At 46.1% G+C, this 18,392-nt stretch overlaps 1 protein-coding gene across 17 annotated transcripts in view; it reads right to left on the bottom strand.

Annotated features, from left to right (window-relative positions):
• Positions 1 to 14,727: 14,727 nt before the first annotated feature.
• SIPA1L1 (signal induced proliferation associated 1 like 1) overlaps positions 14,728 to 18,392 on the bottom strand; it is a 372,348-nt gene continuing 368,683 nt past the window's right edge. For 15 of the 17 annotated variants that reach the window (XM_081290424.1, XM_081290426.1, XM_081290425.1 and 12 more), the window contains 2 exons: positions 17,366 to 17,450; positions 14,728 to 16,703 (listed from right to left, as the gene is read on the bottom strand). In XM_081290424.1, the coding sequence (XP_081146550.1) occupies positions 16,560 to 16,703; positions 17,366 to 17,450 (229 nt within the window). In that variant the 3' untranslated portion in view covers positions 14,728 to 16,559. The remainder of the gene's footprint in view (positions 16,704 to 17,365; positions 17,451 to 18,392) is intronic. The other 2 variants (XM_081290421.1, XM_081290423.1) reach the window with 1 other exon arrangement.

Genomic DNA, 18,392 nt, shown 5'->3' with positions numbered 1-18,392 from the left:
GGGTTGGTGGCCTAAAAAAGACTGAAATATATCCTATCTAACCATTTTCATGGAAAAAAAAATCTTGAAATCAGTTTCTGAAATTGAGATTTTTTTTTAAAGTACTTAAAACAAAAATAGTATTGTTCACAATATTGGTAAAACCAACTGAAACATTAATTTCAACTTCTTGGGGTTTTTTTCTGCTTGTTCAACAGTTATATATAGTAAGTATTAGGTTTTCAGTAAGAGTCTTGTCCCTAGTGTGATCCGGCTGATTTGGGTATATGCATTATTCATTTTCTCATGGTATTACTCACAAGCTAACAATTTTGAGTTTTCCATTATAGAGAAGGATTATTTCTTCAGTTTTTATCCGGATGATGTACTTCAACCACCTGGCATCAAATTTCAAAATCTCTTCTAATAAACTTTAAAATAATCCATGTTTTCTGCAAATACTGTGCCATTCTTACCATCAAAAACAACCTCACACCTGGCTAAATAGTAACACATGTTATTATTTCAGACCTTCTCATCTATTTCCTCGTCTTTATTGGACACCCTGCCTGTGGGCTGTTTGTGTCTCCCTTTGCCACTTTAGTAGCGGCATGAGTGCTTAATTTTGGGGAGGTAGCATACTGGGGATGGAACCCAAGGGTGCTTAACTGTTGATCCACATCCTCACCCTGTCTTACAGTTTTTATTTTAAGACAGGGTCTTGCTAAATTACCTAGGGCCTCACTAAGTTGCTGAGGCTGGCCTCAAACTTGAGATCTTCCTGCCTCGGTCTCCGAAGTGGCTAGGATCACAGTTATACACCACCATGCCCAGCATGAGTGTTTTTTCATATGCAAACCCACATGCTTTTAGTGTGTCCACTATTAAAAACATATGCAGTTCATTTCTCCGAAGATTTTTTCTTTTTTCTTTTTTTCTTGTTGGGGGTCCAATGCTCTGCTTTCTATTTTTATCATCATCTTGAATTATTCTCATATGATCAAGGATCTGATAATAAATAAATATAATTGTATGCCAAGTGCAAACTTTAATACTTATCAAAAATATAAAGTAGTAAAATGTATAAATTAAAATATTGAAATAGATCATTTTCAAAAGTTATTTTTGTCTACAATAGCCACTATTTAAAAAAAAATTTTTGTAGTTGTAGATGGACAGAATGCCTTTATTATATTTGTTTATTTTTTTAATTTTTTTTTAAAGAGAGAATTTTTTTTAATATTTATTTTTTCAGTTCTTGGTGGACACAACATCTTTGTTGGTATGTGGTGCTGAGGATCGAACCTGGGCCGCACGCATGCCAGGTGAGCACGCTACCACCTGAGCCACATCCCCAACCCAAATATTTGTTTATTTTTAAGTGATGCTGAGGAGCTAACCCACTGCCTTACGCATGCTAGACAAGTGCTCTGCCACTGAGCTACAGTCCCGGCCCAACATTATTCATATTATTTCTTTAAGTTAAGAGATAAAATTTGCCAGGTGTGGACATGCACACCTATAATCCCAGCAGCTGGGGAGCTGAAGTAGGAGGAGCATAAGTTCAAGGTCAGCCTCAGCAACTTAGAAAGGCTCCAGGTAACTTAGCAAGACCCTGTCTCACAATAAAAAATAAAAAGGGGTAGGGATGTTGCTCAGTGGTTAAGTGCCTTGAGTTCAATCCCCACTACAAAATAGAAAGAAAATTTAAATATAATAATTAAATTAGAACGTGTGTGTGTGTGTGTGTGTGTGAGAGAGAGAGAGAGAGAGAGAGAGAGAGAGAGAGAGAGATAGATAGATGCTGGGTATTGAACCCAAGGTCTCATGCAGCTAGGCAAGAGTTTTCCACTGAGCCACGTCCCCAGCTCTAAGACTATTTTTTAAAAGCTGATGTTTTTAAAGTTTTAAAATTTTGATCAAAATTTTTAAAAACATTTTTATACATAGTATTAAAATTCTTAGGTTATTTACAATATATTTGCCAATGTAATGAAGCAATATCTCATATTGATACCTGTAGAGCTTTATCTATACACATTTAATGTGAATTGTTTAACACTGCAAAATGTTCCTTTTTTAACCAACTTTTTTGCTGCCGTGACTGAAAGACCTGACCAGAAAAATTTTAGAGAGGAAAGAATTTACTTGGGCCCGGTGCAGTGGCACATGCCTGTAATCCCAGTGGCTCGGGGAGGCTGAGGCAGGAGGATCATGAGTTCAAAGCCAACCTCAGCAATGATGAGGCATTAAGCAGCGCAGTGAGACCCTGTCTCTAAATAAAATACAAAATAGGGCTGGGGAAGTGGCTCAGTGGTTGAGTGCCCCTGAGTTCAATCCCTGTTGCCTCCCACAAAAAAAAAAAAAAAAGTTTCTTTGGGGGCTCACAGTTTCTTCGGTCTCAGTCCATAGGCAGCTGGCTCCATTCCTCGGGGCTGGAGGTGAGGCTGAAAATCATGGCGGAAGAGTGTGGCTCACCTGATGATCAAGCCGCAGAGAGAGACTCCACTTGCCAGATACAAATATATACCCCAAAGCCACACCCCCAAAGACCCACCTCCTCCAGCCACACCCACCTGTTTTCAGTCACACTCAATTAATTCCATCTGATGATTAATTCACTGATTGGGTTAAGACTCTTATAACCTAATCATTTTCCTCTAAACCTTCTTGCATTGTCACACACATGAGCATTTGGGGGACACCTCACATCCAAACCGTAACAGTCCCTCAGCCACCACCCAGCACCTGTGCAAATATCAAAGAACTGACACCTGGAGTCAGAAAGAAGGAAGCTCAGAACACCAGGAAGCAGCCCTTGTTATGCACAAACCATCGATTTGATGCTAAGAGGCCTATTTAACAATTTGTCTTTCCTCCTTTGAGCTGGAGGATCCTTGGTACATTTCAGAACTGTCCCTTAACACCTCTGTGAAGCCACTGTCCCTGTTGCCTTGTGCTGTGAAGACACAGAACCTAAGGAGAGGCTTTTCCCGGAGGCCGGAACAGTTAACAAGGAAAGCACCTGTTCAGGGTTACAGGTGCCCCTGAGCTGGCACTGGAGGTCATGGCCTGGCTGTCAGAGGCACCGGAGGTCCTCTCACATTGTGCACATGTAGGCGATCTGCAAGCCCTGGAAAGCACAGTGCCCCTCCTGCCCAGGTGCCAGTGGCTCTTTGAATGAAGGGCCCATCTTCTTGTGAGCCTGCCTGGGCTGTGCTTGGCTTGGAGAAGCAGGAAGACCAGCATGAGATTTGAGAACTTCCCCAGGCTCAGGAAGGGGACAGGTATTGCCAGGTTCTGCACAGTGTCTCCGGGATATAGCAGGACCTCATGGGTGAGTGTCCCTAAGACACAGCTAGAGAGGCTGGGCCCCAGTCTGGGCTTAGCCAACACCTTTTGATTTGCTCCAGTCCTCTGAGGCTGTTTCCTGAAAGTCCCTCTTCATCCCTCCCCACAGGCACCCAGAAAAGCCCTTGGAAGAAATTGTGCTGGGGAGGTGAGGGTCATCTGGTCAATAAATGTTTACCCCCAGCCCCACACATGAGTACAGGGCTGCGGATCCTGCTCAATTCCAAATAGAGGCTATCACAACGTCAGGAAAGCCCCAGGTTCTGAGCCACATCTTACCTTCAGAATTTGTCCAGGCAAATCTGCACAATCAGCTCTCCTCACCTGGGAGCAAGTCAAGAAGCAGACAGCAGAGGGCGCCAGAAGCCTGCAGTTGGAGCTCAGGCTGGGCCTGAGGGGCTGTAACTGTTCCAGGGACTTGTTGGCTCTTCTGGGTGGAAACTGGGCTCACAGAAAATGCAGATTTATTTATGTGAGCACTTCCCAAGGGACTCTGTTTATTTGGACCCCTCTGTGATTTTCTTTTGGGCCCTTGGTGACTCTCAGATGTCAGTTGCTTGTTTTTCCCAGTAAGCAGGTGGAAATCCAGTTTTTATCCATCAAAGCCCACTTTTTCTTTTCAGAGACTTAGAGCATAATATCCTTTCTTAGTCTTGTGCAGTGCACAGTCTCCTCTCTGCAAACATTTAACTGCATGCTTCTTCCCTCATCCCTCTTCACGGTTAATCTGTGGTCATGCAGGAAAGAGAGGGACTCTTTCTCCAGAGTTCTGAGTGAATCATTTCTAAGAAGTACCTTTGGGTCCTGAAGCTGATTAACTCCTTATCCAACTAACTGATTTTTTTAAAAAAGATTGTGTGGCCAGACGTGGTGGCACACGCCTATAATCCCAGGGGCTCAGGAGGCTGTGGCAGGAGAATCAAAAATTCAAAGCCAGCCTCGGCAACTTAGCAAGGTGCTAAGCATCTCAGAGAGATCCTGTCTCAAAATGTAAAAAAGTACATATATAAAGGCATGAATTGGCATGAGCATACTCTATATACAAAGATATAAAAAAATTGTACTCTATATGTGTAATAAGAACTGTAATGCATTCTGCTGTCGTGTATTTTTATTTTTTTAAAGAGAGAATTTTTAATATTTATTTTTTAGTTTTTGGCGGACACAACATCTTTGTTGGTATGTGGTGCTGAGGATCGAACCCGGGCCGCACGCATGCCAGGCAAGTGCGCTACCGTTTGAGCCACATCCCCAGCCCCTGTCATGTATTTTTAAAAAAATAAAATCAATAAAAATTTTTAAAAAATGGCTGGGGATGTGACTCAGTGGTTAAGTGCCCCTGGGTTCAATTCTGATACGACGACTATTACTAATAATAAAATAAAAAATATATTGTGTAAAGCCTTGAGTTTGATCTTCAGCATCAAATAATAATAATAATAATAATGATAATAATAATAATTAATTGAAAATCGATTCTTACAGTGAGGCTCCCCTATACAGTGTGCTGCAGGGGTATTTCCAAAGAGGTGCTGAGCCCAAGTAGAACAACAAACCAAAACCTGGGTGAAATGACTCTTGAGCAAAATGTGAAGAGAAGCAGGGGGTGAGAGGTGGCCTCCCTCCATGCCCACGCTCCCTAGAACACCTGTGGGGACCCCAGGCTGGGCTTTCTTGCTCGTGTGCCAGGGGTGGAGTTCTTTGCTCTGACTTGTGTCTCCATCTCCGGTGGCTTTTGGGGCAGGTGGGAGGCGTTTCTCGCCATCAGCACCAACAGTCCCTCCACCTGGGACTTTCAGAGGTGCTGCCCCTCTCCCTCTCACATCCTTCACTGGGGTTTTCTGGTGACGTTTCAAGGTCCCTGGGTCCCCGGCACACTCAACCCCTCCACAGAACTCCAGGTTTCAGTCCCACAACTCTCAACGGATGCCAGGAGATCCCACAGGAAGCCCTGGGGCAGCTTCATGAATCCCACCTGATGCCATCATCTCTGCCTTGCCCCACACAACAGAAAACCTGGGAGGCAGCGGGGACGGGAGGAGAAGGGTGAGCAGGAGGCCTTGGGTTGAGTGTGCAGGGGAGTGAGTTGAGAGTGGGTTGAGAGCTGGATTCAAAAGGTTAGGGTTAGGGTTAGGGTTAGGGTTAGGAGCCCTGTTTGAAAACAATGATTCGGAATCACACCTGCATGGTCAGGTTTGGTGGCAACAGGTCCTGCAATGCCAGCCAGGCAGCCTCCAGGGCTACCTTCCCCTGAGGCATACAAATCCCCTTGAGTACAGCACACAGAGCTCTTGTGCTAAATGACCAATCAGCATCGTTAAAACTATTCGGAGGATGGAAACAATCAGCCAAATGGAAAAAGATGATATTTACTTGAGACAGGTCTTCTTCCAATTTCCATTTTGAATAGAAAGGAAAACAAACCCCACTTGGGGAATGTCCAGGAAGCTGGGTACCTCGGAGCTCAGGCTGGAACAATATAGCAACCTTCGGCTGCCTGGTCAGGAGTACCAGATCCTGAACTGAAACAGTGATTCTCAGGCCTGGAACACGGGGTTCATTTCTGCCTAGCACCCTTCCTAAGGAAGCCAGAATGGTTAGGAGACAGAGGCTCAGCAGGTTAGCACAAGCTTAGTTAGGGAGAAAAGATTGGAATATGGAGAAAATAAGTCAGCCACCTCCAAAGAGTTGGGGGGCTACCTCTGGAAAGAGGGGTGAGGCTTTTCTTTGGGGTTTCTGAGGGTTGGATCAGGTCCAGCAGAGTGGGAGACTCATAGGGGCAGAGTGTTGGAATCCAACAGACCTGGGTGCAAATCCAGCTGGGTGAGCTGGCAATCCCCTTAGCCCTTCTGATGCTGGGACAACTGAGCCCCCAGAGTCACCCCAGGGCAGGATAACACAGTATTCTTAGCAAAATGCCAGCAGCATCGCAAGTCCTTAACAAAGTGCCCCATTATTTCTAGGCGCGAGATACTGGGAGGCCGATCTGCGGTAGCGTAAGACTTGCTACCACTCAGAGTTACCCTACAGCAGAGCACGTTTTTGACAGATGACGAGTATTTGGTGGATTTCATACTGAAAACAATGCTTTTGTGTGCTTGCTGTCTAGCTAGACTGATTGCAGAGGTTTCTCTTTGCCTCCAGGGAGAAGTTAAAGTCATGCTCTTCGCCTCTGCCAGCCCCTGCAGGCTGCAGACCCTTCCCACCACTACCCACACATAGCCAGGCAAAGTGGAGGGGCGGGGGCTACAGCTGTCCCTTCTACCCCAGACGGTGGCTAATGTCACCCCATAAAGTGAGACTCAGCCTCCAGACAGCAATGCAGAAGCTGTGGGGGCAGAGGGTGGCCGGATGTGGCCAGCAGCTGACAGCCACTGGAGTAGCAGGCCTGTGGAGGTGTCCCTCCGCCTTCGAGCCTCATCTTTCTTAGGGGGCCGTGGTGGCACAGAGATGCTCACTGTGGTCTGTGACTCACTGTGGTAATTCTACCTCCAGCGGAGGGCCTTTCTAGCTCCCACTTCCTGCTGGCCCTGGCGGCCAGTTCTCTGGCAAGCAAGAGGAGTGCCAGGCTGCCGGGGTACAGGAGGTGCCGGGTCTCCCCGGTGGCGCACGCACCGGGCACCGGGTGCAGATGGCAGGTTGCCTCCAGTACCTCCAGGCGGCAGGCAGAGGATGTCATGGCCCTGCAAACTTGAATTCTGGCGCATGCTTCCCTAGCAACAGAAGTGTGGCTGTGATTGGTGCTGCAGGGGAGGCAGCTCCAGAACATTCCTTTGCAGCTTTGGGGGCTGACTCTCAACTTCCCCATGCCTTGCTGGCTGAGGCTTCCTGGTACCACCTCCCCCTGGCTGCCTCCTTCCCCGTCCCTACAGCAAGCCCTGAGGTGGTCTTCCGCAGGCCATAAGGGCTCCCCCCAAGTCACCCCAAACCTTGTATCCTGGGAATGCATGCGTGAGGGTGTGGAGCCGGCTCTTTCTCAGGTCCTCGCCTTGGCAGGGCTGGCAGGGCCTGGAGGTCCTATCCTCTTGGGACCTGCAGATGTTCCACCTCAGCCACTGGACTTCTGGGTTGAGATCTGAGTTTTAGTGGGAGGGGCTGGAGGATAGATGGATGTCCTCTTGCTCTGCCAGTGTCCTCTGATGGCAACCCAAGGCACTGAGACCAAGCTGATGAGAAAAACAGAAGGGCAATGTGAGTCACTCCATGAGCCACAGCCGCTTGGTCCTCAGGTGGGGGACAGGCCGGAGGAGTGGGCCTCCCTGCCCAGCACTGATGTTCAAAAGGGCCTGCCTTTGCCCCTGCGACCACTTGAGTAATGGGTGACTGCTCTCAGGTGGAATGAGTGTTTTGCTGCTTTTTTATGGCTCAGGCTGAAACTTCCGGCATTCTCACCCTGTTTAGCAGTGTGTGAGTAGGGTGTGGGCTCATCTCAGGGGGCCTGAGGAGAAAGTCCAGCTGTCACAAAGTAAATGTGGTACAGTTTCCATGACAGTCCTCCTTCTGAGGGAGGGGGGTCCATTCCTGGCCCTGGGCTTGACATTTCTGGACCCAGTTCTCAAGAAGACTGGTTCCTTTCTCTGTGGTCTACAGGAGCCCTGAGCACCATGATTAAAGACAACCCTGCTAGAAAGAGCACATGGAGAGGTTTAGATGCTGCACCCAGACAGGGGAACCCAGCAGAACCCAGCCATCCACTGTCCCCACCAGTGTGCTAGGGATGCGAGTGAAGCCGTCTTACTCTGCAAACCAGCTCAGCTGCACACTCCCAAGTGACCCAGGGGAGGACGAAGAGTCACCAGCAGAGCCCTGCCTATGTTCTTGACCAGCAAATTGATATGTAACAAGGTGGTTGTTGTTTTAAGCAACTATGGAGTAGTCTAAGTGGCCCTAGATACCTAGACCACTGGCCCAGGGAGGTGTTCTGCTGGAAGCGCTGGTTCCCAGGTGCCCTTCTGTGGAGCCTTGGCTGCAGGCCGGTGGGAGCATTAGGGCTGACACTGTGGTCTACACTTGGGAGCTGGGCTTGTGTTGTTCCCCTGGGTCTGTTGCGTCTGAAAGCAGTCTGCAAGCCCCTTGGACATGGTTTCCCAACAGATGGGCTCAGAAGTATAAGCTGGAAATCTCTTCTCTATCATCTTTAAATTGCTGAAAACAGGGACCAACTCTGAAATCCATGGCTCTGACTGCCCACGGAGAGGGATGTGGCACTAGGAGCAGGGTATTACAGCAATGTGGAACTGGATCCACAAGGACACCTCTGTGGTATGTGACAGTGAATGTTGAAGCACGTCAAGCCCCTCTCCTCTGTGGGACCCCCCAGAAGAGGCGATTCCTCCTGGCATTTCAGTTGTTCCTCCTGTCCCCTGACCCCCACCCTGCTCACCACCTACTGCAGATGGTACTCTCTGGGTTCCTTGGGTCAGGCTCTGTGCAACCCAGCCACGTGGGGACCAATGAGATAGAGAACATAATTAAACGTTGGCTCTGCAGTAAAGCTCTACCCTTTGGGGTTTGAACCTCAGTTTTATCCTGCACCCGCCATCTTGCTGCAAACAGATTGCCTGACCTCTGGGCCTCAGTTTCTGTAAAACGGAGACATCTATAGAGACCACCTCAAGGGAATATTGCAGGGACTTGAGAGGTACCACACATTAAGCAATTGCATCCTTAATACATGCTACCTATGATTATATTCTGACAGGGGAGGGCCTGGAAACCATGACACCTGGGAAGGAGTGGGAGAACAGAAAATTTTTGTCCTGGGGAAGAAATAATAACTTCGGAAAGATCTGACATTTTCCAACATATTCATGGTTTTTACCTGGAAAGGCAAATTTAAGATTTGTTTGTATAATTTGAAGTGATAGGACTGGACGTAGATGCAAAAATGAAAGGGAAGCAGATTTTCTCTGAATAAAAGGAGGAATGTAAAATCAGGTGCACTGGTGCATGCCAATAATCCCAGCAACTCAGGAAGCTGAGACAGGAGGATTGTGAGTAAAAAGGCAGCCTCAGAAAAGGGAGGCCCTAAGCAACTCAGTGAGACCCTGTCTCTAAATAAAATACAAATAGGGCTGGGGGTGTGGCTCAGTGGTGGAGTGTCCCTGGGTTCTACTCCCCCACCTTCCAAAAAAAAAAAAAAAAAAAAAAAGGGCAGGGGATGTAAAGGAGAAGCAGAAAGGTAAAATTCAGAAGCCCAGGAACTGGCCAGCTGATGCGCCCAAGCCCAGGTAGCTGGACAAGGCCGGACAGCGAAAGGGAGACAGGGTCGTGTGACTCAATGGTTCCTGTTGATTCCCATTCCGTGATTCACGACTCCAAATTTATCTAAAGAGAGCATGGGTCCACTCAAGAAAGGGGAGGAATGATGTCATTGCCAAGTGGCTCCCTGGCTGGTGTCTGAATTCAAGCTTGGGTGGGTGACGACCCAATCACCATCAATCTGCAAACAAAATCAATTACCGTAGCTGGCATCCGCCCATCCCAGTTTTGCTGGTAGGGCCACACAAATGAATGCTGGTTCTCTTTCACACCACTGCCAAGTACTTTGAGACAACAGGAACTCCACCCCATACCTCACCCTGAGCTCCCTGTGCAGCTCCTGTCTTGTGCCAGGCTGGATGGCATTTGTGGTGCATGTTTTACTGGAAGAGCCTTGTTAATTTGAAATGCATCTTCATGGGGCTGAGTTTATCTCTGTATCACTGATGAACCCAGCCTAATTCCATCTTAAGATTGGGAGCCATCTTGTCACAAAGTCACAAAAAGTTCATTTCTGTTTTACTATAAAATACTAAGATTTCTATTTGGCCTGACTGTGTACTTTGATGATTTAAAAACTTGTTTGGAATTCTTGCCTGTGCTCTGAACTCACCCATGTGTCGCTCTCCTTGGCCAGATAACAACACTTCCTAAAATATTAGTGGCCCTTCTGGCTCTCTCTGCCCAGATAACAACACTCCCTAAAACGTCAGTGGCGCCTCATAAATTCTGATGTTGGAATCTCAAGTTACTCCCTACCTTGAAATGTTAAGCCCTGTAGATCATGCTTTTGTATCTGCCTTTGTATTACGCTTGCCAGAACCCTGTTAGCTATAAGTTCCTAAGACACCCCCTGCCCTTTATAACTTTTTGTGCTATACAAGCCTTTGTTCTCCTGAGAGTTGTTGCTGTCCTCTGGCCCTGCATTCTGGGCGAGGGAGTCGCTGGCCAGCTCTCTCGTGTACACAATATAAACTTGCTTTGATTTAAAATTGGAGTTGGTGGTTCTTTTCTTTGCATCGTGGCTCAACACAACCAAAGGAAGAATTTGCTAAGCACGTTCGTTGTCTATGATTGCAGAGCAGTGTTTTAGCTTCTTAGGAGAAATAAGTTTTCAAATGCCCTCAGTCCTTCAGAAAAATGACCAGATCAGTTACAAATCCATCTTTCCTCTTCACTAAGAGACTAAAAGGTCACCTCCAGGCAACTATTAGTGACTTCTAGTTGCTGTTTAAATAAACACCCTTGCTGGCAGGTGTGCTGATAACACCAAGGTCGCAGGTTTGTTCCCCGTACGGGCCACCAAATGCCGCAGTCTGGCTGGGCACAATTCAGGAGCCACTTGTCAAAAGAAACTAACTTTATTTTTAGAACCACACAGGCCAAATAAAACAGCTCCTCAGGAAAAACCCTCAGAGCCCAACTGCCACCACCCGCTTCCCACAAGCCTCTCTCACAACCACCAGCCTCTCCACCTCCCATAATCCTCCTGCTCTTGAGGCCGATTGGCTGGATCGCATGGGCGGAGCCAAAAAAGTCCCCCAATGAGCAGCTCCATGGTCTGAAAGGGCAGGGAAACAGCCCAGTGAGCTGAGGAGCCAATCAGCTAGGTATTGCTAGGGCCGCTGTGAGCCAATCATCAGCTGGCAGTCTGAAAGGGCGGGGAAACAGCTCAATGAGCATCTCCAATGAGCATCACCACAGAGGAGCCAATCAGCTAGATGTTGCTGGGGCCGCTGTGAGCCAATCATCAGCCGGCAGCTGGAAGTTTGCTGGCAGCTGGAAGTTTGCTGGGGCCCCTTCGGCTGTGGCTCTCAACACACCCTTAAATGTATTTCCTAAGAGCTTTTATTCCCAGGGACAGAGGGTAGGAAGGTGTGTGTGTGTTGATGAGTTTGTTGTAGGGAATGGTTAGGAGAAGGAAGTGGCTTCCTTGAGTTTGGTCAGGGAGATGGAGAACACCTACTCAACTGCCTACCAGGCAGGTCATCTAAGTGTGCCCAGTGGGCTGGGAGTACTTAGGGCAAAGGGGGCACTGGTAATGAGCTAGGGAATCTATACCCTCCCCAGCCATCTACTTTAAACAAAACTTTTTCCATATTTTTTTAATTGGTGTGTTACAGTTGTCCATAATGGTGGGATTTGTTACATATTTGTGCGTGCGCACAGAATAACAAAATAATTTGGCCTATGCCACTCCCCACTATTTCCCCTCTCCCCTCCCTCCTCCCTCCCCCAGTCCCTTTCTTCCACTGTAATGATCTTAGATTTTCACGAGATCCACCCCTGCCACCTTTCTTTTCCTTTCTAGCTTCTACATATGAGAGAAAAACACATGACCCTTGACCTTCTGATTTTGCCAGCCATCTACTTTGGCAAAAGGAGATGGATTTTATTGGCAGATAGCCATTTTGTGATGTTTTTCTTAATTGTTGAGTTATGAAATGCCTAAGAGGGGTGTGACTGGGTGAGCTCATTTGAGACTCAGGGAGATGCTAACAAGATCTGAAAGCTGAATGGGGAGATCAGCCCACTTAAAAGAACACAGCAAGCAGGTGTGGTGGCGCACATCTGTAATCCCAGCTCCTCGGGAGGCTGAAGTAGGAGAATCACAACATTTGAGGCCAGCCTTGGCAACTTAGTGAGACTCTGTCTCAAAAACTAGAAAGGATTGGCTGGGGACATCGTTCTGAGGTAGGGCAGTTCTTAGGCATGAAGTCCTTACGTTCAATCTCTAGTCCTGCAAAAACCCAAACAAAACTACACAACAACAACAACACAACAAGGTTTATTACCCACCTTATTGAAGGGTGGGTCTGTGCCTGGTGGAGGGGCTGGTTGAGGCAGAGAGCAATGTGCTCCTGTAGAGTGAGTAATGGGAGGAAATTTGAGGGGTGGGTGTTCTGAGGACAGAAGACAAGTGTGACTGAATGGGTCTAATGAGAGCGTAATGAGAAACAGGGAGGGTGAAAAAGCTCTCTTGGGTCTCAGGTGAGCTATTGAGATGCACTAATGCAAGGTGGAAGGTGCTTGATTTGAAAGGATGAAGGACCAGAAGGAAGGACATAATCTGACAATCAAAGGAGCCCAATGCAGAGAGGAGTGCGATCAAGAGGGCCAAGGGCATAATGAAAAAAATAAACCCCAGGCTATAACTAACTACCATCTTAGAAAAGACATTGGTGTCTTGAGTCTTTGAGCTGCAGCTTCCATAAAGGATACAAATGATAAAGCACCCGTTCTTCCTCTTCTCTCTGCTCAGTGGCAGAGAAAACGGACTACTGTGCAGTGTGAGCATTTAGGTGACCAACTCTTGACCTGGTGGACCATGTAGGAGGGTAGTTGTGAAAGATTCTGGAAAGCAGGTGGGCTCAATCTGGACTTCAGTGACTGAATTCAACACCCTGGTCTTGGAAACACCACCTTCTGTACCCACCTTCCCTCCATCATAGCCACTTGCTGAAGGCCTGGCTTAGGGACATTTTTGTGTGTGTGTGTGTTTTTTTAAGATAAACACAATACTTTTATTTTATTTACGTGGTGCTGAGAATCGAATCCAATACTTCACAGGTGCTAGGCAAGCACTCTACTGCTGAGCCACAACCCCAGCCCGACTCAGGGATCTTTAACTGTCACCTTAAGCCCTGCTTACTTCAGTGGCTCTGCTATCCAAACTACCAGTGTTCCAGTCACTAGGATCATCCCTTGCTGATCTAGTAATTGGCCTTATGTTATTAATGCTGGTGAAACAGTTGCAACCTCATCTAGGCAATAAGGCTTTCAAATTCTAGGCAAAGAGAGCTCTATCTGAATCACCATTTTAGTAAAAAGGGGAAAGTTTTAAAGACTCTGGAGCTTAGTTTAAGACTGTTTCCCCCTGCCAGGAAGCTCTGTAGTCAATGAACCTGTCAATAACGCTCAGGTATCTAGACTTGGGTAAGTGCCCTTGCACCTTGGTTTTTATTGAACGCTAATGCTGTGATTATCCTGTTAACCTATTCTCTAAACCCTGCTTCTAATGTGATCCCAAGATCACCTGGGAACACAGGTATGGAGTAGACGCCTAGTATTTAAATATTCTCCAAGTTCCCAAGTGACTTGTGTTTAACAAACTCCCCAGGTGGTTCTGATCCAAGCTCAAGTTTGGGAGTCACTGTTCTAAAATACACAGCAAAGAGTGAAAAGCTGAGATACTAAGCAGAGTGGACCAGCTCATTATGGTTCTTCTATCCCACTTGGCTACAAAGTCCCACATCAAGACTCTGTTCTGAAAAACAGTACAAAGCCTTATCGTATTGGATATGGAGAACAAAGGAAGACATGACAATTTGAGTGTCTACAGTTTGGCAGTCACAGGCATCTCACGTACCATTTAATCTTTACAACAATGAGGCTGTCACTCTTTTACTACAGGAGGAAAGCTCAAGGATGCAGACTATGGGCATCTTCCCCCACGAACTCCCTACCGACGTGCCATGCCCTTCAGAAACAATCTCCAAAACCTCCAAACCATGTTATGAATCATGGTCTAAACAGACCTTTTTAGCTTGTCAATCAGAATCTTTTGGCATGCAACCTCATCCTAGTCTTCTATTTCTACAATTTGTAGAATTGTTGAACCAAATAAATGGAAGAAACTACTGTCAACTCTTGATTAGCTGCACCACTGAAGAGGAACAGTGACGTGGTGGACTTAAAGAAAAAATTGGCTGTTTGACTTTAGAATGTATTGATTTTTTTTAGTAGATTAACTTTTCTAATTATATTTTGCACAGTCTAATGTTAATAGGCATTTGTATTCCCTGAGCACACAATATTTGACATTGAGAGTTGGAAGATGCAGTAGGCAGTTCAAAAATGTGCTGGTCTGGGAGAATGACAATGTTGTTATGGAAAATCTACACATGGATAATGAAGAGGCTACTAATCATAAAGTGCTCTGCAAATCCTAAATCATAAACAGAAAATGCAAAATGGAAACTCTCTGTGGACATATGAACAGAGTAAAATTCTAAATTGGACAAACTTTTAAGAATCATCTTAGTGTTAATCAAACTTGATGAAAAACTTAGGATGCAAAGAGGGTCAATGAATTTTTCTTTCAGGGAAGAAAACCTTAAGCAATAACACCAAGCATTTTAAAAGAGTGTTTAAAATGAATTTTATTGTTTGAATTTTACAAGTAGTCTTTAGAGGCTTTAAACAAGAACTCTTGCAAAACTCTAATAAATAGCTTGCCCCAAGTCCCCAAAGGAAATGGAAAACAAAATGAAAACAAAACTCAGAAGGATAAGCAAGACTTCAGAATGCTTGGATGTTAGCAATATTTCTCATTTACAAAGAGATATCAGGCAATGTACAATCTCCTTTATACAAGTTAAAGAGAGAAAGAGACAACTGAAATCTTTACAAAGCACTCCGAAATCTTCCTATTTCCATAATAGAAATGTTACCAGGAAAAAAAAAAAGTCCCATGGAGAAACCACAATCATGAATGAAACTATAGCATAAAAATCTGGTAGTGGGTCTGGCGGGGAGAAAGAGAATCCATCCTGTTTCTTTCAGGGATGGAATAAGGAATGAGTTCATATCACTCAGGGCAGGGAACTTCCAAGCATATGCCACTAGACTGCTGAATGTCCCCTTAGGCCAGAGTCACCCCTAAAGGGGCAAGGGGTCAGTTTAGTGGCAATTATGAAGGCAAGAAACAAGGGGGTGTTCTCGGGTCAGTCAACACTGGTTGGCCTGTCTGTGTTCTGCAGCGGTGACTGCCCAGGGGCTCACAGCAGCCTGCACCACTAGACAGGAAAAAAAGCACATTAGGAATTTCTGCAGCAGAATCCTCTGGATGACCACAAAAAGATGCAGAAAATGCCGTGCTTAGATTTCACACTGGGACATGCAGATTTCAAAAGCCCATTCTATTACAGTCGGTGCTCCTAACAAGCAAGGATTAAAATTCATGATTTAACATTCACTGTTAGCTTTTCCTAATTACAAACACTGGTGAAGTCTTGCTTTGGAGAGGAAGATTTATTAATATAGTCATTTTTAGCAAGCTTAAAAATTTTTTTCTACATCTTTAGCTTTAAAAACCTCAAACAAAAACTATGTATATTTTTGACCAAAATGCATACAAGTATGGTTTTAGTTGGCAGAATTAGGAAACCAATGAATGTTTGGAGCCAGGGAACTATAGAGAGTTAATTCCAATTTAGTGGGACTTAAGCCAAACAAAAAAGAGCCCTAGCAGAATGGTGCACCCGAAACCATCTCCCTGGGAAAGAAAGAGCAGGAAGTGACATCACAATGAAGGATCACAGGGGTGGGCGCTGCAGGCCTGATGATGTCCCTCTCTGGTTTACTGACTTGCTGTATAAAATGACCCCAATTTGGCTGGTCTCTGAAAAGGACAAACAGCACCAGCTCACATACAAGTCCTTCAAGGGAGGGGGGGCCTTTACTCAAAGCTCCTCCCTCTCCAGGCATTTTTAGGAAAGAAGTTAAGGAAACACCCCTCCCCACTCCCCAAATAAACGAGTTAAAAAAACTTGGCTTTCTTAGGAACAATGACACTTGTTAGATTACAGGGAAAGCTTGGGTTACCTGAAATAGATAAGAAAGCTGATGGGAATAGAGGCAGATGGCCAGGAGGCACCCTGGTCCTAGGCCCAGTTTCTGTTTAAATACATAACAGATAAAGATATTGTGCAAAAAAATAAAGACATTCACATTTTAGCAGTTAAACTTTTATTTTACTTTTTAAAATTTTTATTTACTTATTTTTTTCTTTTCTACAAAAGGCAGATAATGATTGTTGATCTGCAAATGTTGTGTTGTGCACTCCTGAAGGGGGCGGGGGGGAGGCTGGGGAAGGTGCTGAGAATGCTCCTAAAGGCGTGAGAGAGGGGCTTCAGGGAACCCCCAGAGAGCACGCCCTGTGCCCTCCTCCTCTCCCGCAGCCGTCCCTAGCTCATGTCTATGGTGTTGAAGACCCACTCCGTGAACTTCTTCAGCTTGTCCGAGGCGTTCTGGGACTCCTCCTGCAGCCTCAGGTTGTCTTCCCGCAAGTGCTGCACTTCTGCCTGCAGGTGGGCTTTGTCCTCCTTTTCCTGGAGATGGAGCAAGTAGAGGAGAACTAGCAAGGGGGCCCTACCTGGCTTGGGCTGGGGAGGAGGAGCCAAGGGTCACTTTATCTACCCATTTCCATTCTTTATCCCACTAAACCCTGCATATATGGCCTCTGTCCTGGGGCTAAGCCATTCTATGCTCAGGGAAGAGAGCTTCCAGAGAGCTTCAAATCTACAGTATTAGCTTGGAATGGAAATATATTGATGTGTATTTAAGACTCTGTTAACAAGAACTAACCTGAATTTTAGGTCATTGTTTTTATGGCTGCTGTCTTGATCAAGTTTAAGACACCCAAGAAACAAAATGGCATTCAGTTCTCCTAGTGTGAAAGCCCTAATAACAAGGGCCACATGGGAGTCTGGACTGACACATCGCACAAGGGGTGGGAGGCCAGGAGAGGGCTGGTGGGGTGGGGAGCTGAAGTGCAAAGGCCTTCCTCCAAATGGGAACCACTTTTCTGATGTGTGATAGTGAAGGCCTTCTTGCAGAATGTCAGCAGGACCTGAGCTCAAAGATACCCCTCAGCGTGTGCACAGAAAACTGTGCACAGAAAACTGTGCAGTAACACCATTTTAAGGGCTCTCACAGTTCTAGGGCAGTTTGCTCCCACAGACAGGCAACTTGCTCTGAGAGTTATGTTTACCTTCTTCAGATCCTCACGAAGCATCTTCAGCATACCTTCCAACTGGTCCACTTTAGAAGCCAGGGTGGGAGAGGAATCCTTACTACTGGGAATGAGAAACAAAAGGCTGCATTGGCAGGAGCCTCCAAGGCTGGGTCTCCGACCAGCCCAAGGCTGAGAAGGCTGTATTCATTTGAAAAAATGGATTTCAAGTGAAATTACTCAACATGATAACCCAATGTGCAGTTTCACTTTAAAAAAAGAAAATGATGATCTTAACAAAAGGTGTCACAGGCTTGAAATACAGCTAATCAATAGCTTCCTTTGTTAAAGATGCTGCATCTACTGAAAAAAGAATGTGACAATAAGCGAAAAAGGTCTCTCTGGCAGCACAAGAGGTACTTAATGGCAGATCCACAGTCACATGGCATAGTGATTCCTGAGGGATCTCTTCTGGGGGCTCAGGGAAGAGATACTCCTGTGGGGGTGGAGTGGGGCTGACGCAGGACCTGTTTGGGGCCACTAGCACAGGACAGGTTGCTGGTTCCCCCAAAAATGGGCTGTAGTCACGAGCGTGGCTGCAGCTAAGTCATCGTGCCCATGTCTTAAACACTAATCTAAGCATCTTAAAATATTTGAAAAATAAGACTACATGTTTTAAAAGCTTGTCAAAGCTTAAAGTCTTACATTCTGTACCATTTTGATCACAGTTTTCTTACGTTCTATCTGAAGTGCTAGTAATATTGTGAGGGGCGGGTACTAACAGGTGCTGAAGGACAGAGGCCACCAGCCTGCCAGTGGGACTCCACAGCCAGGTATGCTCCCACCCAGGGCCAGGAACTCTATCAGCTTCCTGCCTCACCACCTCTACCTGAATCCAAGCTGCCGACAGCTTCCTGAACAAGTTCAGCTAAGTCACACGATCTCAGTCATACCACAGAGACTGCTGGAAAAACACACACCTCCTCTTTCCAGAGGCCAAGAGGGAAGAGATGGCGGCTCTGTATTTTCTCAATCATGGAATAAAAGGCATTCTTTACTTCAAAGT

Source organism: Spermophilus citellus, assembly GCF_964194105.1.
Source record: "Spermophilus citellus genome assembly, chromosome: 4".
NCBI classification, from domain to species: Eukaryota; Metazoa; Chordata; class Mammalia; order Rodentia; family Sciuridae; genus Spermophilus; species Spermophilus citellus.
Note: the sequence above shows the minus strand (reverse complement) of the source record. Positions and strands in the feature narration are given on the sequence as shown.